This window comes from Tachyglossus aculeatus, chromosome 23 (assembly GCF_015852505.1).
Source record: "Tachyglossus aculeatus isolate mTacAcu1 chromosome 23, mTacAcu1.pri, whole genome shotgun sequence".
NCBI classification, from domain to species: Eukaryota; Metazoa; Chordata; class Mammalia; order Monotremata; family Tachyglossidae; genus Tachyglossus; species Tachyglossus aculeatus.
This window is the reverse complement of record NC_052088.1, coordinates 42726041-42741619: the sequence shown is the minus strand read 5'-3', so window position 1 is coordinate 42741619 and position 15579 is coordinate 42726041. Positions and strand designations below refer to the sequence as shown.

General features: G+C 53.0%; 1 protein-coding gene across 1 annotated transcript in view; it reads right to left on the bottom strand.

The window, feature by feature from the left end:
• Positions 1-3262: 3262 nt before the first annotated feature.
• The window catches only part of HEATR4 (HEAT repeat containing 4), a 103330-nt gene continuing 91013 nt past the window's right edge, over positions 3263-15579 (bottom strand). The window contains 2 exon segments of the mRNA XM_038765504.1: positions 3263-3341; positions 3887-4093. Coding sequence (XP_038621432.1) covers positions 3330-3341; positions 3887-4093 — 219 coding nt within the window. The 3' untranslated portion in view covers positions 3263-3329.

Below are 15579 nucleotides of genomic sequence, written 5' to 3'. Positions count from 1 at the left end.
AAGGACAGCGACCGTGTCCAACCCGATTTGCTTGTAACCACCCCGGCGCTTAGGACAGTGCCTGGCACAGAGTAAGCGCTTCACAAATAGCCCTCCCCCAAGGGAGGGTGGCTGCCTGGTTATAATAATAATAATAATAATAATAATAATAATAATAATAATAATAATAATGTTGGTATTTGTTAAGTGCTTACTACGTGCAAAGCACTGTTCTAAGCGCCGGGGTAGATACAAGGTAATCAGATTGTCCCACGTGGGGCTCACAGTCTTCATCCCCATTTTACAGACGAGGGAACTGAGGCCCAGGGAAGTTAAGTGACTTGCCTAAGGTCACACAGCCGGTAGGCGGCGGAGCTGGGATTCGAACCCATAACCTCGGACTCCTAAACCCACGCTCTTCCCACTAAGCCGTGCTTTTTCCCAGATAGCTTCCCAGATAGCTCAGACTCTCGCCTGGCTATTCTATTTATTTATTTATTTTATTTTGTTAGTATGTTTGGTTTTGTTCTCTGTCTCCCCCTTTTAGACTGTGAGCCCACTGTTGGGTAGGGACTGTCTCTATATGTTGCCAATTTGCACTTCCCAAGCGCTTAGTACAGTGCTCTGCACATAGTAAGCGCTCAATAAATACGATTGATGATGATGATGATGATGATGATTTGAGGAGGGAGGGCATTCCTGCCTCTGGCTTGATAGGTGGCGAGACTGACGGGATGGAGGCACAGTGAGAAGGTTAGCAGCAGCGGGGCGAAGTGCGCGGGCTGGGTGGTAGGAGGAAGGAAGCGAGGTGAGGTAAGGAGGGGGCAAGGTGATGGAGAGTTTTAAAGCCGACGGAGAGGAGTGGCTGGGTGACCACTGGAGTCTTTTGAGGAGTGGGGAGACATGTCCTGAATGATCCGGGCAGCGGAGGGAAGCATGGACTGGAGCGGGGCGAGGCAGGAGGCTGGGAGGTCAGCGAGGAGGCTGACGCAGTCATCCAGGCGGGAGAGGATGAGCGAGTGTATTCACGCGGTAGCAGTGTGGACGGAGACGAAAGGACGGATTTGGGCGATGTGGTGAAGGTGGGACCAACGGGGACCTGGTGACGGGTGGAATGTGCGGGTTGAATGAGAGAGAGAGGAATCAAGGATAACGCCAAGGTCACGGGCTTGTGAGACGGTGATGGGAAAGTCAAAGGGAGGGCAGGGTTTGGGTGGGAAGATAAGGAGGCCTGTTTTGGACATGTTAACCTTGAGGCAATGGGAGGTCGTCCGAGTAGAGATGTCTCGAAAGCAGGAGGAGTTGCGAGACTGCAGAGAGGGAGAGAGATCAGGGCTGAAGACGGAGATTTGGGAATCATCCACATAGAGAGGGAAGCCGAAGCCCTGGGAGCGAATGAGTTCTCTAAGGGAGCGGGCGTAGACGGAGCATAGAAGGGGACCCAGAACTGAACCTCGAGGGACCGTCCCCCCAGTCAGGGGGTGGGAGGCAGGGGAGACTGAGAATGAACGGCCAGAGAGAGAAGAGGAGAACCAGGAGAGGACAGAGTCAGCGAAGCCGAGGTTTGATGACGTTTCCAGGAGAGAGGGGTGGGCCACAGTGTCGGAGACAGCCGAGAGGTCGAGGAGGACTAGGATCGGGGAGAGGCCGTTGGATTTGGCGAGGAGGAGATCAGTGGTGATCTTTGGGAAGGCAGTGTCTGTGGAGTGAAGGGGATGGAAGCCAGATCGGAGGAGGTCAAGGAGAGAAACGGAGGAGAGGACTTTGAGACGGCCGGTGGAGACAGCTCTCTCGAGGAGTTTGGAGAGGAACGGCGGGAGAGGGATGGGGAGATAACTGGAGGGAGCCGTGGGGTGGAGGGAGGGTTTTTTGAGGAGAGTGGGGTCATGGGCATGTTTGAAAGCAGTAGGGAAGAAGCTGTTGGACAGCGAATGGTTGAAGATTGCAGCTGGGAAGGGAAGAAGGGAGAGGGCGAGAGTTTTGATAAGGTGCGAAGGAACGGGGTCGATGAGCAGGTGGAGGGGGTGGCTTTTGAGAGGAGGCAGGAGATTTCCTCTAGAGATACCGCTGGGATGCATGGGAGAGTCAAAGAGGGGACTGGAAGGGGGAGGAACTGAGGAGGGGAAGGGGCGATTTGAGGGAGATCACTCCTGAGAGGTGCAATTTTCTTAATAAATTAGGTGGCCAGCTCACTGGGGGCAAGGGATGAGGGAGGGAGGGGGACAAGGGGTCTGAGGAGGGAGTTCAAGGCCTGGAACACCTGCTGAGGGTGTGCCGGGTGCTGTCCTAAGCGCTGCGGTAGATAATAATAGTAACGATAATGATGGTATTTGTTAAGCGCTTACAATGTGCCAAGCACTGTTCTAAGCGCTGGGGGGCTACCAAGTGATCTGGTCCCACGTGGAGCTCACAATCTTAATCCCCATTTTCCAGATGAGGTAACCGCGGCCCAGAGAAGTGAAGTGACTTGCCCAAAGTCGCACAGAGCCGGGATTAGAACCCCCGACCTCTGACTCCCAAGCCTGGGCTCTTTCCATTGAGCCACGCTGCTTCCCAAGCTAATCAGGTTGGACGCAGTCCCGGTCCCACATGGGGCCCGCGGCCTTCGCCCCCATATTACAGATGAGGAAACTGAGGCAGAGAGAAGTGAAGTGACTCGCCCAAGGTCACACAGCGGAGCAGCGGTGGAGCTGGGATTAGAAGCCAGGTCCTTCTGACTCCCGGCTCCGGCCCCACTTCATTCATTCGTTCACTCATTCGATCCTATTTACTGTGTGCTGGGCACTATACCGAGTGCTTGGGAAAGTACAGGACAACAATACAGGGTGACATTTCCTGCCCACAACGAGCTCACGGTCTAGAGCCAGACAGACATCAATACAAATAAATAAAATGACAGATAAGCACTGTGGGGCTGGGAGCCGGCGGATGGGGGGAGAGCAAAGGGAGCGAGTCAGGGCAACGCAGAAGGGAGTGGGAGATGAGGAAAAGTGGGGCTTAGTCAGGGAAGGCCCCTTGGAGGAGATGGGGCTTCCGTAAGGCTTGGAAGAAGGGGGGAAGAGTAATTGTCTGATGACAATCGTTTGCTGTGACATCTTGGGCCACTCACTTCACTTCCCTGTGGCCCAGTTCCCTCCTCTGAAAACGGGGATTAAAACCGCATCCAACCCCGTCAGCTCGTCTCTACCCCAGTGCTCAGTACGGTGCCTGGCACCGCGGAAGCGCTTTTAACCCGTACCGTTAAAAAAAGACGCGGGCAAATGAGACCGACTAAAGCGAGTCCCTTTATTTCCTCGCCTTCTTCCACTGCTGGGCACAAATGAAAGGAGGCGGCAAAGCATGTCGGGCACTCAGAACCGCCCCTGAGAAACAACCAGAGTATAAACAGGTCAATCCCACAGAGAACGGCTAATTGGACGCATCACGCTATTTCAGGTTTCACTCGCGCAGAGCCTAGGCCTAATCACGTAGCGTCTAGCTAAAGGGGCACCGGGAAGCAGCGGGGCCTAGCAGACAGAGCCCAGGCCTGGGAATCAAAGGATCTGGGTTCTAATCCCGGCTCCACTGGGTGACCTAGGGCAAGTCACTTCTCTGGGCCTCAGTTCCCTCGCTGGAAGCGCTTAGTAGAGTGCCTGGCGCTAACCCGTACCATTAAAGAAAAAAATCACGAGCAAATTAAGACTGACTAAAGCGAGTCCCTTAATTTTCTCGCTTTCTTCCATCGCTAGGCACCAATGAAAGAAGACGGCAAAGCATGTACTCAGAAGCAACAAAAGTAAAAACCAGTCAATCCCACAGAGAATAGCTAATCGAACCAGAAGTACCATATTATTTCAAGTCACTGGAGCAGTTTCTAGGCCTAATGAATCAGCCTCTAGGCAGAAAGGACAATCATGGGCCCAAGTACCTTTCTTTCTTCCGGAGGGCAGCGGACACGTCCCGTTTCCGGGCCTTGACTAGATACGGGAGATCGGGCGCCGCTAACTTGCTCCGGAGCGACTCCTCTTTTCCGAAATGTCCTTCCTCGTCGGCTCCGCGGTGCCCCGTGCCCACCCTGGGTCTCTCCTAACAGGGGACTCCGGGTCCAGGGATTCGGAGCGGGCCGTCTGATGGGCTGAAATGAAAAAGGGGACAAGAGAGGGAGAAAATTGTGCAAAGGAAGAGAGGCAGAGAAAGCCCGTGAGCGTTGGGTGAGCCACCTTACATCAATCAACCAATCGATCGACATTTGATTGTATTTATTGAGTGCTGACTGGGTGTAAGGCACTGGACTAAGCGCTAGGGAGAGGGCAATACAACAACCAGCAGACGTAGTCCCTGCCCATGATGAGCTCACGGCCTAGAAGGGGAAATGAACAAATATCCACCTGTGCTTCGGACCCCATTCCCTCTCATCTTATGAAAACTCTCGCCCCTTCCCTCCTCCCCTCCCTAACTTCCATCTTCAACCGCTCACTCTCCACAGGTTCCTTCCCCTCTGCCTTCAAACTTGCCCACGTCTACCCCATCCTTAAAAAACCCCTCTCTTGATACCACTGCCCCTTCTAGTTATTGCCCTATCTCCCTCCTACCCTTTCTTTCCAAACTCCTAGAGCGAGTCATCTACATTCGCTGCCTCGAATTCCTCAATGCCAACTCTCTCCTCGACCCCTTCCAATCTGGCTTCCGTCCCCTACACTCCACCGAAACTGCCCTCTCAAAGGTCAGCAATGACCTCCTTCTTGCCAAATCCAACGGCTCCTACTCTATCCTGATCCTCCTCGACCTCTCGGCTGCCTTCGACACTGTGGACCACCCCCTTCTCCTCAACACGCTATCCAACCTTGGCTTCGCAGACTCCGTCCTCTCCCGGTTCTCCTCTTATCTCTCCGGCCGTACATTCTCAGTCTCCTCCGCGGGCTCCTCCTCCCCCTCCCATCGCCTCACTGTAGGGGTTCCTCAAGGGAAAGTTCTTGGTCCCCTTCTGTTCTCCATCTATACTCACTCCCTCAGTGAACTCATTCACTCCCACGGCTTCAACGATCACCTCTACGCTGATGACACCCAAATCTACATCTCCGCCCCTACGCTCTCTCCCTCCCTCCAGGTTCGTATCTCCTCCTGCCTTCAGGACATCTCCATCTGGATGTCTGCCCGCCATCTAAAACTCAACATGTCCAAGACTGAGCTCCTTATCTTCCCTCCCAAACCCTGTCCTCTCCCTGACTTTCCCGTCACTGTCGACGGCACTACCATCCTTCCCGTCTCACAAGCCCGCAACCTTGGTGTCATCCTCGACTCCGCTCTCTCGTTCACCCCACTCATCCAATCCATCACCAAAACCCGCCGGTCTCACCTCCGCAGCATCGCCGAGATCCGCCCTTTCCTCTCCATCCGAACCGCTACCCTGCTGGTTCAATCCCTCATCCTAACCCGACTGGATTACTGCATCAGCCTCCTCTCTGGCCTCCCATCCTCCTGTCTCTCCCCGCTTCAGCCTATACTTCACTCTGCTGCCCGGATCATCTCTGTACAGAAACGCTCTGGGCATGTCACTCCCCTCCTCAAAAATCTCCAGTGGCTACCAATCAATCTGCGCATCAGGCAGAAACTCCTCACCCTGGGCTTCAAGGCTGTCCATCCCCTCGCCCCCTCCTACCTCACCTCCCTCCTCTCCTTCTCCAGCCCAGCCCGCACCCTCCGCTCCTCTGCCGCTCATCTCCTCACCGTACCTCGTTCTCGCCCGTCCCGCTGTCGACCCCCGGCCCACGTCATCCCCTGGGCCTGGAATGCCCTCCCTCTGCCCATCCGCCAAGCTAGCTCTCTTCCTCCCTTCAAACGTGGGCCGGGGGTCGATGGAGGGACGGGCGAGAACGAGGCCCGGTGAGGAGGTGAGCGGCAGAGGAGCGGAGGGTGCGGGCTGGGCTGTTCTATCCCCGTTCTATCTCTTACTGAGACCGTGAGCCCCACGGGGGACCCGCTGATCCCGTCTCTACCCTGGCGCTTAGCACGGCGCTCGGCACGTAGTAACTGCTCAACAAATACGGTAATTAAAAAAAAAAAAGAAAAGCAATGGAGAAAGATGTCATCATCGGCGTGGTAAAGTGACAAACCTGAGTCAAAAGGAACTCAGCGACAGGCTTAAACGCCCGAGTGGCAACAGGCCAGACGCATCCCTGCTCTCGCCGTCCCCGCCGGCATAAGGCCTTTGCCCTGCGACTTTGCCCTCTGGCCAATGATTTCATCATCGTCATCAATCGTATTTATTGAGCGCTTGCTGTGCGCAGAGCACTGTACTAAGCGCTTGGGAAGTACCGGAGCGCACAGTGACTCGGAGGACTTCGGGGAAGAGAGAATCCAGAGGAACTTTGTCGAAGGTCTGTGGGGGAGGCGTGGGGCTGCCTCGCTCCCTTTGCTCTTCCTCTGTCGCTTGATTTAATTGTATCGGTGCCCGTCTCCTTCCCCTCCGGACTGTGAGCTCATGGCGGGCAGGGAACGCCACGTGGCTCAGCGGAAAGAGCCCGGGCTCAGGAGTCAGAGGTCATGGGTTCTAATCCCGCCTCCGCCGCTTGTCAGCTGTGTGACTTTGGGCCAGTTGCTTCACTTCTCTGGGCCTCAGTTCCCTCATCTGTCAAATGGGAGGGAGCCCCATGTGGGACAACCTGATACCTTGCGTCTCCCTCAGCGCTTAGAACAGCGCTTGGCTCATAGTAAGCGCTTAACGAATGCCATCATTATTATCATCGATCGTATTTATTGAGCGCTTACTGTGTGCAGAGCACTGTACTAAGCGCTTGGGAAGTACAAATTGGCAACATATAGAGACAGTCCCTACCGGCGTGGCTCGGCGGAAAGAGCCCGGGCTTGGGAGTCGGAGGTCATGGGTTCTAATCCCGCCTCCGCCACTTGTCAGCTGTGTGACTTTGGGCAAGTCACTTCACTTCTCTGGGCCTCGGTTCCCTCATCTGTCAAATAGGGATGAAGACTGTGAGCCCCACATAGGACAACCTGATCACCTCGTATCCCTCCCCCACACCCCCTGCGCTTAGAACAGTGCTTCGCATATAGTAAGCGCTTAACAAATACCGTCATTATTATTATTATCACTGTCCTTTCCCAAGTGCTCGGTACAGTGCTCTGCACACAGTGTGTGTGTGTGTGTGTGTGTGTGTGTGTGTGTGTGTGTGTGAGGGGCTTTGGGGGAGTGTGTGAGGGTGTGAGTGTGAGGGAGCTGGGTGTGTGTGTGTATGTGAGGGAGTTTGGAGTGTGTGTGTGTGTGTGTGTGTGTGTGTGTGTGTGTGTGTGAGGGAGTTTGTGGGAGTGAGTGTGCGAGGGAGTTTGGGGAAGTTGGGGGGAGTGTGTGAGGGCGTGAGTGTGTGTGAGGGAGTTTGGAGTGTGTGTGTGTGTGTGTGTGTGAGGGAGTTTGGAGTGTGTGTATTTGGGTGTGTGTGTTTGTGTGTGGGAGTTTGGAGTGTGTGTGTTTGTGTGTGTGTGTGTGTGAGGGAGCTTGTGGGAGTGAGTGTGTGAGGAAGTTTGGGGAACTTTCGGGGGGGAGTGTGTGAGGGCGTGAGTGTGTGTGTGTGGGATGAGTATGGGAGGGCGTGAGTTTGTGAGGGAGTTTGGAATGTGTGTATGTGTGTGTGTGTGAAGGAGTTTGGGTGTGTGTGTGAGGAAGTTTGTGTGTGAGGGAGTTTGGGTGTGTGTGTGTGTGTGTATGTGTGACTTTGGGTGTGTGGGAGTGTGTGTGTGTGTATGTGTGACTTTGGGTGTGTAGGAGTGTGTGTGTGTGTGAGGGAGTTTGTGTGTGAGGGAGTTTGTGTGTGTGTGTGTGTGTGAGGGAGTTTGGAGTGTGTGTTTGTGTATGTGTGTGTGTGAGGGAGTTTGGAGTGTGTGTGTTTGTGTGTGTGTGTGAGGGAGCTTGTGGGAGTAAGTGTGTGAGGAAGTTTGGGGAACTGTCGGGGGGGTGAGTGTGTGAGGGTGTGAGTGTGTGTGTGTGGGATGAGTATGGGAGGGCGTGAGTTTGTGAGGGAGTTTGGGGTGTGTGTGTGTGAAGGAGTTTGGGTGTGTGTGTGAGGAAGTTTGTGTGTGAGGGAGTTTGGGTGTGTGTGTGTGTGTGACTTTGGGTGTGTGAGAGTGTGTGTGTGTGTGTGAGGGAGTTTGTGTGTGAGGGAGTTTGGGGGGGTGTGAGGGACTTTGGGTGTGTGGGAGTGTGTGTGTGTGTGTGTGTGTGTGTGAGGGAGTTTGGGGTATGTGTGAGGGAGTTTGGGTGTGTGTGTATGAGGGACTTTGGGTGTGTGGGAGTGTGTGGGTGTGAGGAAGTTTGGGGTGTGTGTGTATGTATGTAAGGGACTTTTGGGTGTGTGGGAGTGTGTGTGTGTGAGGGAGTTTGTGGGAGTGAGTGTGTGAGGGAGTTTGGGTGTGTGTGGGGGGGACTTTGGGTGTATGAGAGGGAGTTTGGGGGGGGGTGTGTGTGAGGGAGTTTGGGGTATGTGTGAGGGAGTTTGTGGGAGTGAGTGTGTGAAGGAGTTTGGGTGTATGTGTGAGTGTGTGTGTGTGTGAGGGACTTTAGGTGTGTGGGAGTGTGTGGGAGGGAGTTTGGGGTACGCGTGAGGGAGCTTGTGGGAATGAGTGTGTGGGGGAGTTTGTTTGTGAGGGAGTTTGTGTGTGTGTGTGTGTGTGAGGGAGTTTGGGGTATGTGTGAGGGAGCTTAGGGGAGTTTGGGGGAGTGTATGTGTGAGGGAGTTTGGAGTGTGTGTGTGTGAAGGAGTTCGGGTGTGTGGGAGTGTGTGTGTGTGTGGGAGGCGAGTTTGGGAGTGTGGGAGGGAGTTTGGGGTCTGTGTGAGGGAGCTTGTGGGAGTGAGTGTGTGAGGGAGTTTGTGAGGGAGTTTGTGTATGTGTGTGTGTGTGAGGCACTCTGGATGTGTGGGAGTGTGTGTGTGTGTGAGGGAGTTTGGGGTATGTGTGAGGGAGCTTGTGGGAGGGAGTGTGGGAGGGAGTTTACGGGAGTTTGGGGGAGTGTACGTGTGAGGGAGCTTGGAGTGTGTGTGGGAGGGAGTTTGGGTGTGTGGGAGGGAGTTTGGGGTATGTGTGAGGGAGCTTGTGGGAGTGAGTGTGTGAGGGAGTTTGTGAGGGAGTTTGTGTATGTGTGTGTGTGTGAGGCACTCTGGATGTGTGGGAGTGTGTGTGTGTGTGAGGGAGTTTGGGGTATGTGTGAGGGAGCTTGTGGGAGGGAGTGTGGGAGGGAGTTTACGGGAGTTTGGGGGAGTGTACGTGTGAGGGAGCTTGGAGTGTGTGTGGGAGGGAGTTTGGGTGTGTGGGAGGGAGTTTGGGGTATGTGTGAGGGAGCTTGTGGGACGGAGTGAGTGTGTGAGGGAGTTTGGGTGTGTGTGTGAGGGAGTGTGTGGGAGTGTGTGTGTGTGTGTGTGTGTGAGGGAGTTTGGGGATGTATGGGGGGTGGGTGTGTGAGGGAGTTTTGTGGTGTGTGTGTATGTGAGGGAGTTTGGGGTCTGTGTGAGGGACGTTGGGTGTGGTAGGGGAGTATGGGATGTGTGTGTGTGTGTGTGTGTGTGTGAGGGAGTTTGGGGGAGTATGTGTGAGGGAGTTTGGCTGTGTGGGAGTGTGTGTGTATGTCAGCTGTGTGACTTTGGGCGGGTCACTTCTCTGTGCCTCAGTTGCCTCATCTGTCAAATGGGGATGAAGACTGTGAGCCCCCCGTGGGACAACCTGATCGCCTTGTATCCCCCCCCCAGCGCTTAGAACAGTGCTTTGCACGTAGTATGCGCTTAACAAATGCCATTATTATTATTATTATTAATAATCAATCAATCAATCGTATTTATTGAGCGCTTACTGTGCGCAGAGCACTGGACTAAGCACTTGGGAAGTACAAGTCGGCAACATCTAGAGATGGGCCCTACCGGACAGTGGGCTCACAGTCTAAAAGGGGGAGGCGGAGAACAAAGCCAAACATACTAACAAACTAAAATAAATACATATGTACAAGTAAAATAAATAAATAAATATATAGAGAGAGTAATAAATCTGTACAAACATATATCCGTATATACAGGTGCTGTGGGGAAGGGAAGGAGGTAAGACGGGGGGATGGAGAGGGGAACGAGGGGGAGAGGAATTATATTAATCATCATCATCATCATCAATCGTATTTATTGAGCGCTTACTATGTGCAGAGCACTGTACTAAGCGCTTGGGAAGTACAAATTGGCAACATATAGAGACAGTCCCCACCGAACAGTGGGCTCACAGTCTAAAAGGGGGAGACAGAGAACAAAACCAAACATACTAACAAAATAAAATAAATAGAATAGATACGGACAAAATAAATAAATAGAGTAATAAATATGTACAAACATATATAATAAATATGATTGACTGCATGAATGAATGAGAGGTCAAATTCCTCTCATCTACCGCGCAGGGCAACCGACTTCACTTCCCTGGGCCTCAGTTCCCTCATCCGGAAAATGGGGACGGAGACGGTGAGCCCCAAGTGGGACACGGACCGTGTCCGACCTGATTAGCTGGCACCTACTCCAATCAATCAATCAATCAATCAATCGATCAATCGTATTTATTGAGCGCTTACTGTGTGCAGAGCACTGTACTAAGCGCTTGGGAAGTCCAAGTTGGCAACATATTAGAGACAGTCCCTACCCAACAGTGGGCTCACAGTCTAAAAGGGGGAGACAGAGAATAAAACCAAACATATTAACAAAATAAGGTTGCGCGGCATAGCGGTTACAGCCCGGACCTGGGAATCAGAAGGTCCTGGGTTCTAATCCCGCTCCGCCACCTGTCTGCTGGGTGACCTTAGGCGAGTCCCTTCCCTTCTCTGGGTTTCAGTTCCCTCCTCTGTCAGATGGGGATCACGGCCGTCCGGTAATAATAATAATAATGGCATTTATTAAGCGCTTACTATGTGCAAAGCACTGCTCTAAGCGCCAGGGAGGTTACAAGGTGATCAGGTTGTCCCGCGGGGGGCTCACAGTCTTCATCCCCATTTTACAGATGAGGTCACTGAGGCTCAGAGAAGTGAAGTGACTCGCCCAAAGTCACACAGCTGACAAGCGGCGGAGCCGGGATTCGAACCCATGACCTCTGACTCCAAAGCCCGGGCTCTTTCCACTGAGCCACGCTGCTTCTCTATTTGCTTGCATCCACCCCAGCGCTTAGCACAGAGCCTGGCACAGAGTAAGCGCTTAACAAACGCCATTATCATCAGAGAAGCAGCGTGGCTCGGTGGAAAGAGCCCGGGCTTGGTCAAGGGTTCGAATCCCGGCTCTGCCACGTCAATAATAATGGCATTTATTAAGCGCTTACTACGTGCAAAGCACGGTTCTAAGCGCTGGAGACGTTACAAGGTGATCGGGTTGTCCCCCGGGGGGGGCTCACAGTCTTAATCCCCATTTTACAGATGAGGTAACTGAGGCACAGAGAAGTTAAATGACTTGCCCAAAGTCACCCAGCTGGCAGGTGGCGGAGCCGGGATTTGAACCCACGACCTCTGACTCCAAAGCCCGGGCTCTTTCCACCGAGCCACGCTGCTTCTCGTAAATAAATACCATTATTACGACCTCATTTTTCCGGGCCTCGGTTCCCTCACCTGGAAAATGGGGGTGAAGACTGGGAGCGCCATGGGGGACAAGGGACTGGGTCCACCCTGATTAGCTCGTATCTACCCCAGCGCTTAGTACAGTACTACTAAGTAATAAATATTACTCTATTTATTTATTTATTTATTTATTTTACTTGTACATTTCTATCCTATTTATTTTATTTTGTTGGTATGTTTGGTTCTGTTCTCTGTCTCCCCCTTTTAGACTGTGAGCCCACTGTTGGGTAGGGACTGTCTCTATGTGTTGCCAATTTGTACTTCCCAAGCGCTTAGTACAGTGCTCTGCACATAGTAAGCGCTCAATAAATACGATTGATTGATTGATTACCTGGCGCAAAGGAAGCGCTTGGCAAATACGGTAACTAAATACCATTATTTACCATCGCTTTTCTGGGCCTCAGTTTCCTCACCTGGAAAATGGGCAGGAAGACTGGGAGCCCCATGTGGGACAGGGGACTGGGTCGACCCTGATTAGCTCGTATCTGCCCCAGCGCTTAGTACAGTACCTGGCACAGTGTAAGCGCTTTAGAGATACCATTATCATCACCTCGCTTTTCTGGGCCTCAGTTCCCCCCTCTGTCAAATGGGGATTGAGATTATGAACCCCACGGGGGACAGGGACTGTGTCCACCACAATCTGCCTGTAATAATAATAATAGTAATGATAATAATAATAATAATAATAATAATGGCATGTATTAAGCGCTTACTATGTGCAAAGCACTGTTCTAAGCGCTGGGGAGGTTACAAGGTGATCAGGGTGTCCCACGGGGGGCTCACAGTCTTCATCCCCATTTTCCAGATGAGGTAACTGAGGCCCAGAGAAGTGAAGTGACCTGCCCCAAGTCACACAGCTGACAATTGGCAGAGCCTGGATTTGAACCCGTGACCTCTGACTCCCAAACCCGTGCTCTTTCCACTGAGCCACGCTGCTTCTCCTATATTCTGTATTCACCTCGGCACTTAGTCATCATCATCATCATCATCAATCGTATTTATTGAGCGCTTACTATGTGCAGAGCACTGTACTAAGCGCTTGGGAAGTACAAATTGCACTTAGTCCAGTACCTGGGACATAGTAAGCGCTTAGCAAATACGGTAAATTGCCCGTATTCACCTCAGCGCTTAGTATGGTACCCGACCCATAGGAAGTGCTTAGCAAATACAGTCAATTGCCTGTATTCACCTCAGCGCTTAGTACAGTACCTGGCACATAGGAAGGGCATAGCAAATATGGTAACGAAATACCACTTTATTTACCATCACTTTGCTGGGCCTCAGTTTCCTCACCTGGAAAATGGGGGTGAAGACTGGGAGCGCCATGTGGGACAGGGGACTGGGTCCACCCTGAATAGCTTGTATGTACCCCAGTGCTTAGTACAGTACCTGGCACTATAGTAAGCGCTTACGCAAGACGGTAACTAAATACCATTATTATGACCTCGCTTTTCTGGGCCTCAGTTCCCTGACCTGGAAAATGGGGGTGAAGACTGGGAGCGCCACGTGGGACGGGGGACTGGGTCCACCCTGATTAGCTCGTATCTACCCCAGCGCTTAGTACAGTACCTGGCGCCTCACAAATAGCACTTAAAAGCCGAAAAACCAAACCCTTGAAAAGATGTCAAAACTGGGAGAGCGTGAAGACACAAGGCCTAAGCGCTAGCGCATGCGCAGTAAACCCCGCCAGGCAGGGGACGCTGGCGCATGCGCAGTGAATCTCGCCAGGCAGGGGGCTCTAGGGCATGCGCAGTAAATCCCACCAGGCAGGGGGCGCTAGTGCATGCGTAGTAAATCCTGCCAGGCCGGGGACGCTGGCGCATGCGCAGTAAATCCCTCCAGGCCAGGGACACTGGCGCATGCGCAGTAAATATCGCCAGGCAGGGGGCGCTGGCGCATGCGTAGTAAATCCCGCCAGGCCAGGGTGCTGGCGCATGCGCAGTAAATCCCGCCGGGCAAGGGGCGCTCGCGCGTCAGCGACACGGGGACTGCGCAAGCGCCGCCGAGCCCCCCCCCCCAACACGGCTGCGTCAACGGGCCCCTCCCGGGGGCCAATGAGAAGCGGGGGGGCGGGACCAGGGGACGTGAAGACCAATCAGCGCGGCGATCGGCGGGAGCGGAGGGCGCGAGGGCCAATCAGAGCGACGGGTGGGGGCGGGAGGCCAACCGGCGCGGCCCTCGGCGGGAGGGCGCTTAGTAGGGTGGTGCGCGCCCGCTTCCGGGGGGGAGCCAATCAGCGAGGCGCTCGGCGGGAGGGGGCGGGACGAGGGGCGTGAGGGCCAATCAGAGCGGCGGGAGTGGGGGTCGTGAGGGCCAATTCATTCATTCATTCATTCATTCAATCGTATTTACTGAGCCCTTACTGTGTGCGGAGCACTGTACTAAGCGCTTGGGAAGTCCAAGTTGGCAACATCTAGAGACAGTCCCTACCCAACAGCGGGCTCACAGTCTAGAAGGGGGAGACAGACAACAAAACAAAACATATGAACAAAATAAAATAAACAGAATAAATATGTACAAGTAAAATAAATATTCTTTCATTCATTCAATCGCAGTTATTGAGCGCTTACTGTGTGCAGAGCACTGTACTAGGCGCTTGGGAAGTACAAGTTGGCAACATACAGAGACGGTCCCTACCCAACAGCGGGCTCAGTCTAGAAGGGGAAGACAGACAACAAAACATATTAACAAAATAAAATGAATAGAATAAAGATGTACAAGTAAAATAAACATTCATTCATTCAATCGTATTTATCGAGCGCTTACTGTGTGCAGAGCACTGTACTAAGCGCTTGGGAAGTCCAAGTTGGCAACACATAGAGACGGTCCCTACCCAACAGCGGGCTCACGGTCTAGAAGGGGGAGACAGACAACAAAACAAATTAACAAAATAAAAAATAGAATAAATATGTACAAGTAAATATTCATTCATTCAATCGTATTTATCAAGCGCTTACTGTGTGCAGAGCACTGTACTAAGCGCTTGGGAAGTCCAAGTTGGCAACATCTAGAGCCGGTCCCTACCCGACAGCGGGTTCACAGTCTAGAAGGGGGAGACAGGCAACAAAACAGAATAAAACAAACAGAATAAATATGTACAAGTAAAACAGAGTAATAAATCTGTACAAACATATATACAGGTGCTGTGGGGAGGCGAAGGAGGTAAGGAGGGGGATAGGAAGGAGAGGGCTCAGTCTGGGAAGGCCTCCTGGAGGAGGTGAGCTCTCAGTAGGGCTTTGCACATAGTAAGCACTTCATAAATGCCATTATTATGATGATTATTATTCGAACCCGTGACCTCTGACCCCCAAGCCCGAGGTCCTGCCACCGAGGCACCCTGCTTCTCCGTAGGCAGCTGGGCCTCAGGGCCTCCCCTCAGGCCTTCCTCATTCATTCATTCATTCAAAAGTATTTATCGAGCGCTTACTGTGTGCAGAGCACTGTACTGAGCGCTTGGGAAGTACAAGTTGGCAACACATAGAGACGGGGAAGGTGGAGGGGCCCCCACCGGCCGGCTGAGAAGAGGGCCCGCACCTCCCCCAGAGAAGCAGCGTGGCTCAGTGGAAAGAGCCCGGGCTTTGGAGTCAGGGGTCATGGGTTCGAATCCCGACTCTCCCACATGTCTGCTGCGTGACCTTGGGCAAGTCACTTAACTTCTCTGAGCCTCAGATACCTCATCTGTAAAATGTGGATTAAGACTGTGAGCCCCACGTGGGACAACTTGATCACCTTGTATTCCCCGCCCAGCGCTTAGACCAGTGCTCTGCACATAGTAAGCGCTTAACAAATGCCATCATCATCATCATCATCATCCCCCAAAGTGGGGGGCGAGGAAGGGTGGGTGGAGATTCCATTTTGTCCCTCACACGAAAGCGATGAAGAGCGCGACCCTCAGGCCCACTTCAGCCCCCAGGACAGCGTCAACTGCTACTGTTTAGAGAAGCAGCGTGGCTTGGTGGAAAAGAGCCGGGGCTTTGGAGTCAGGGGTC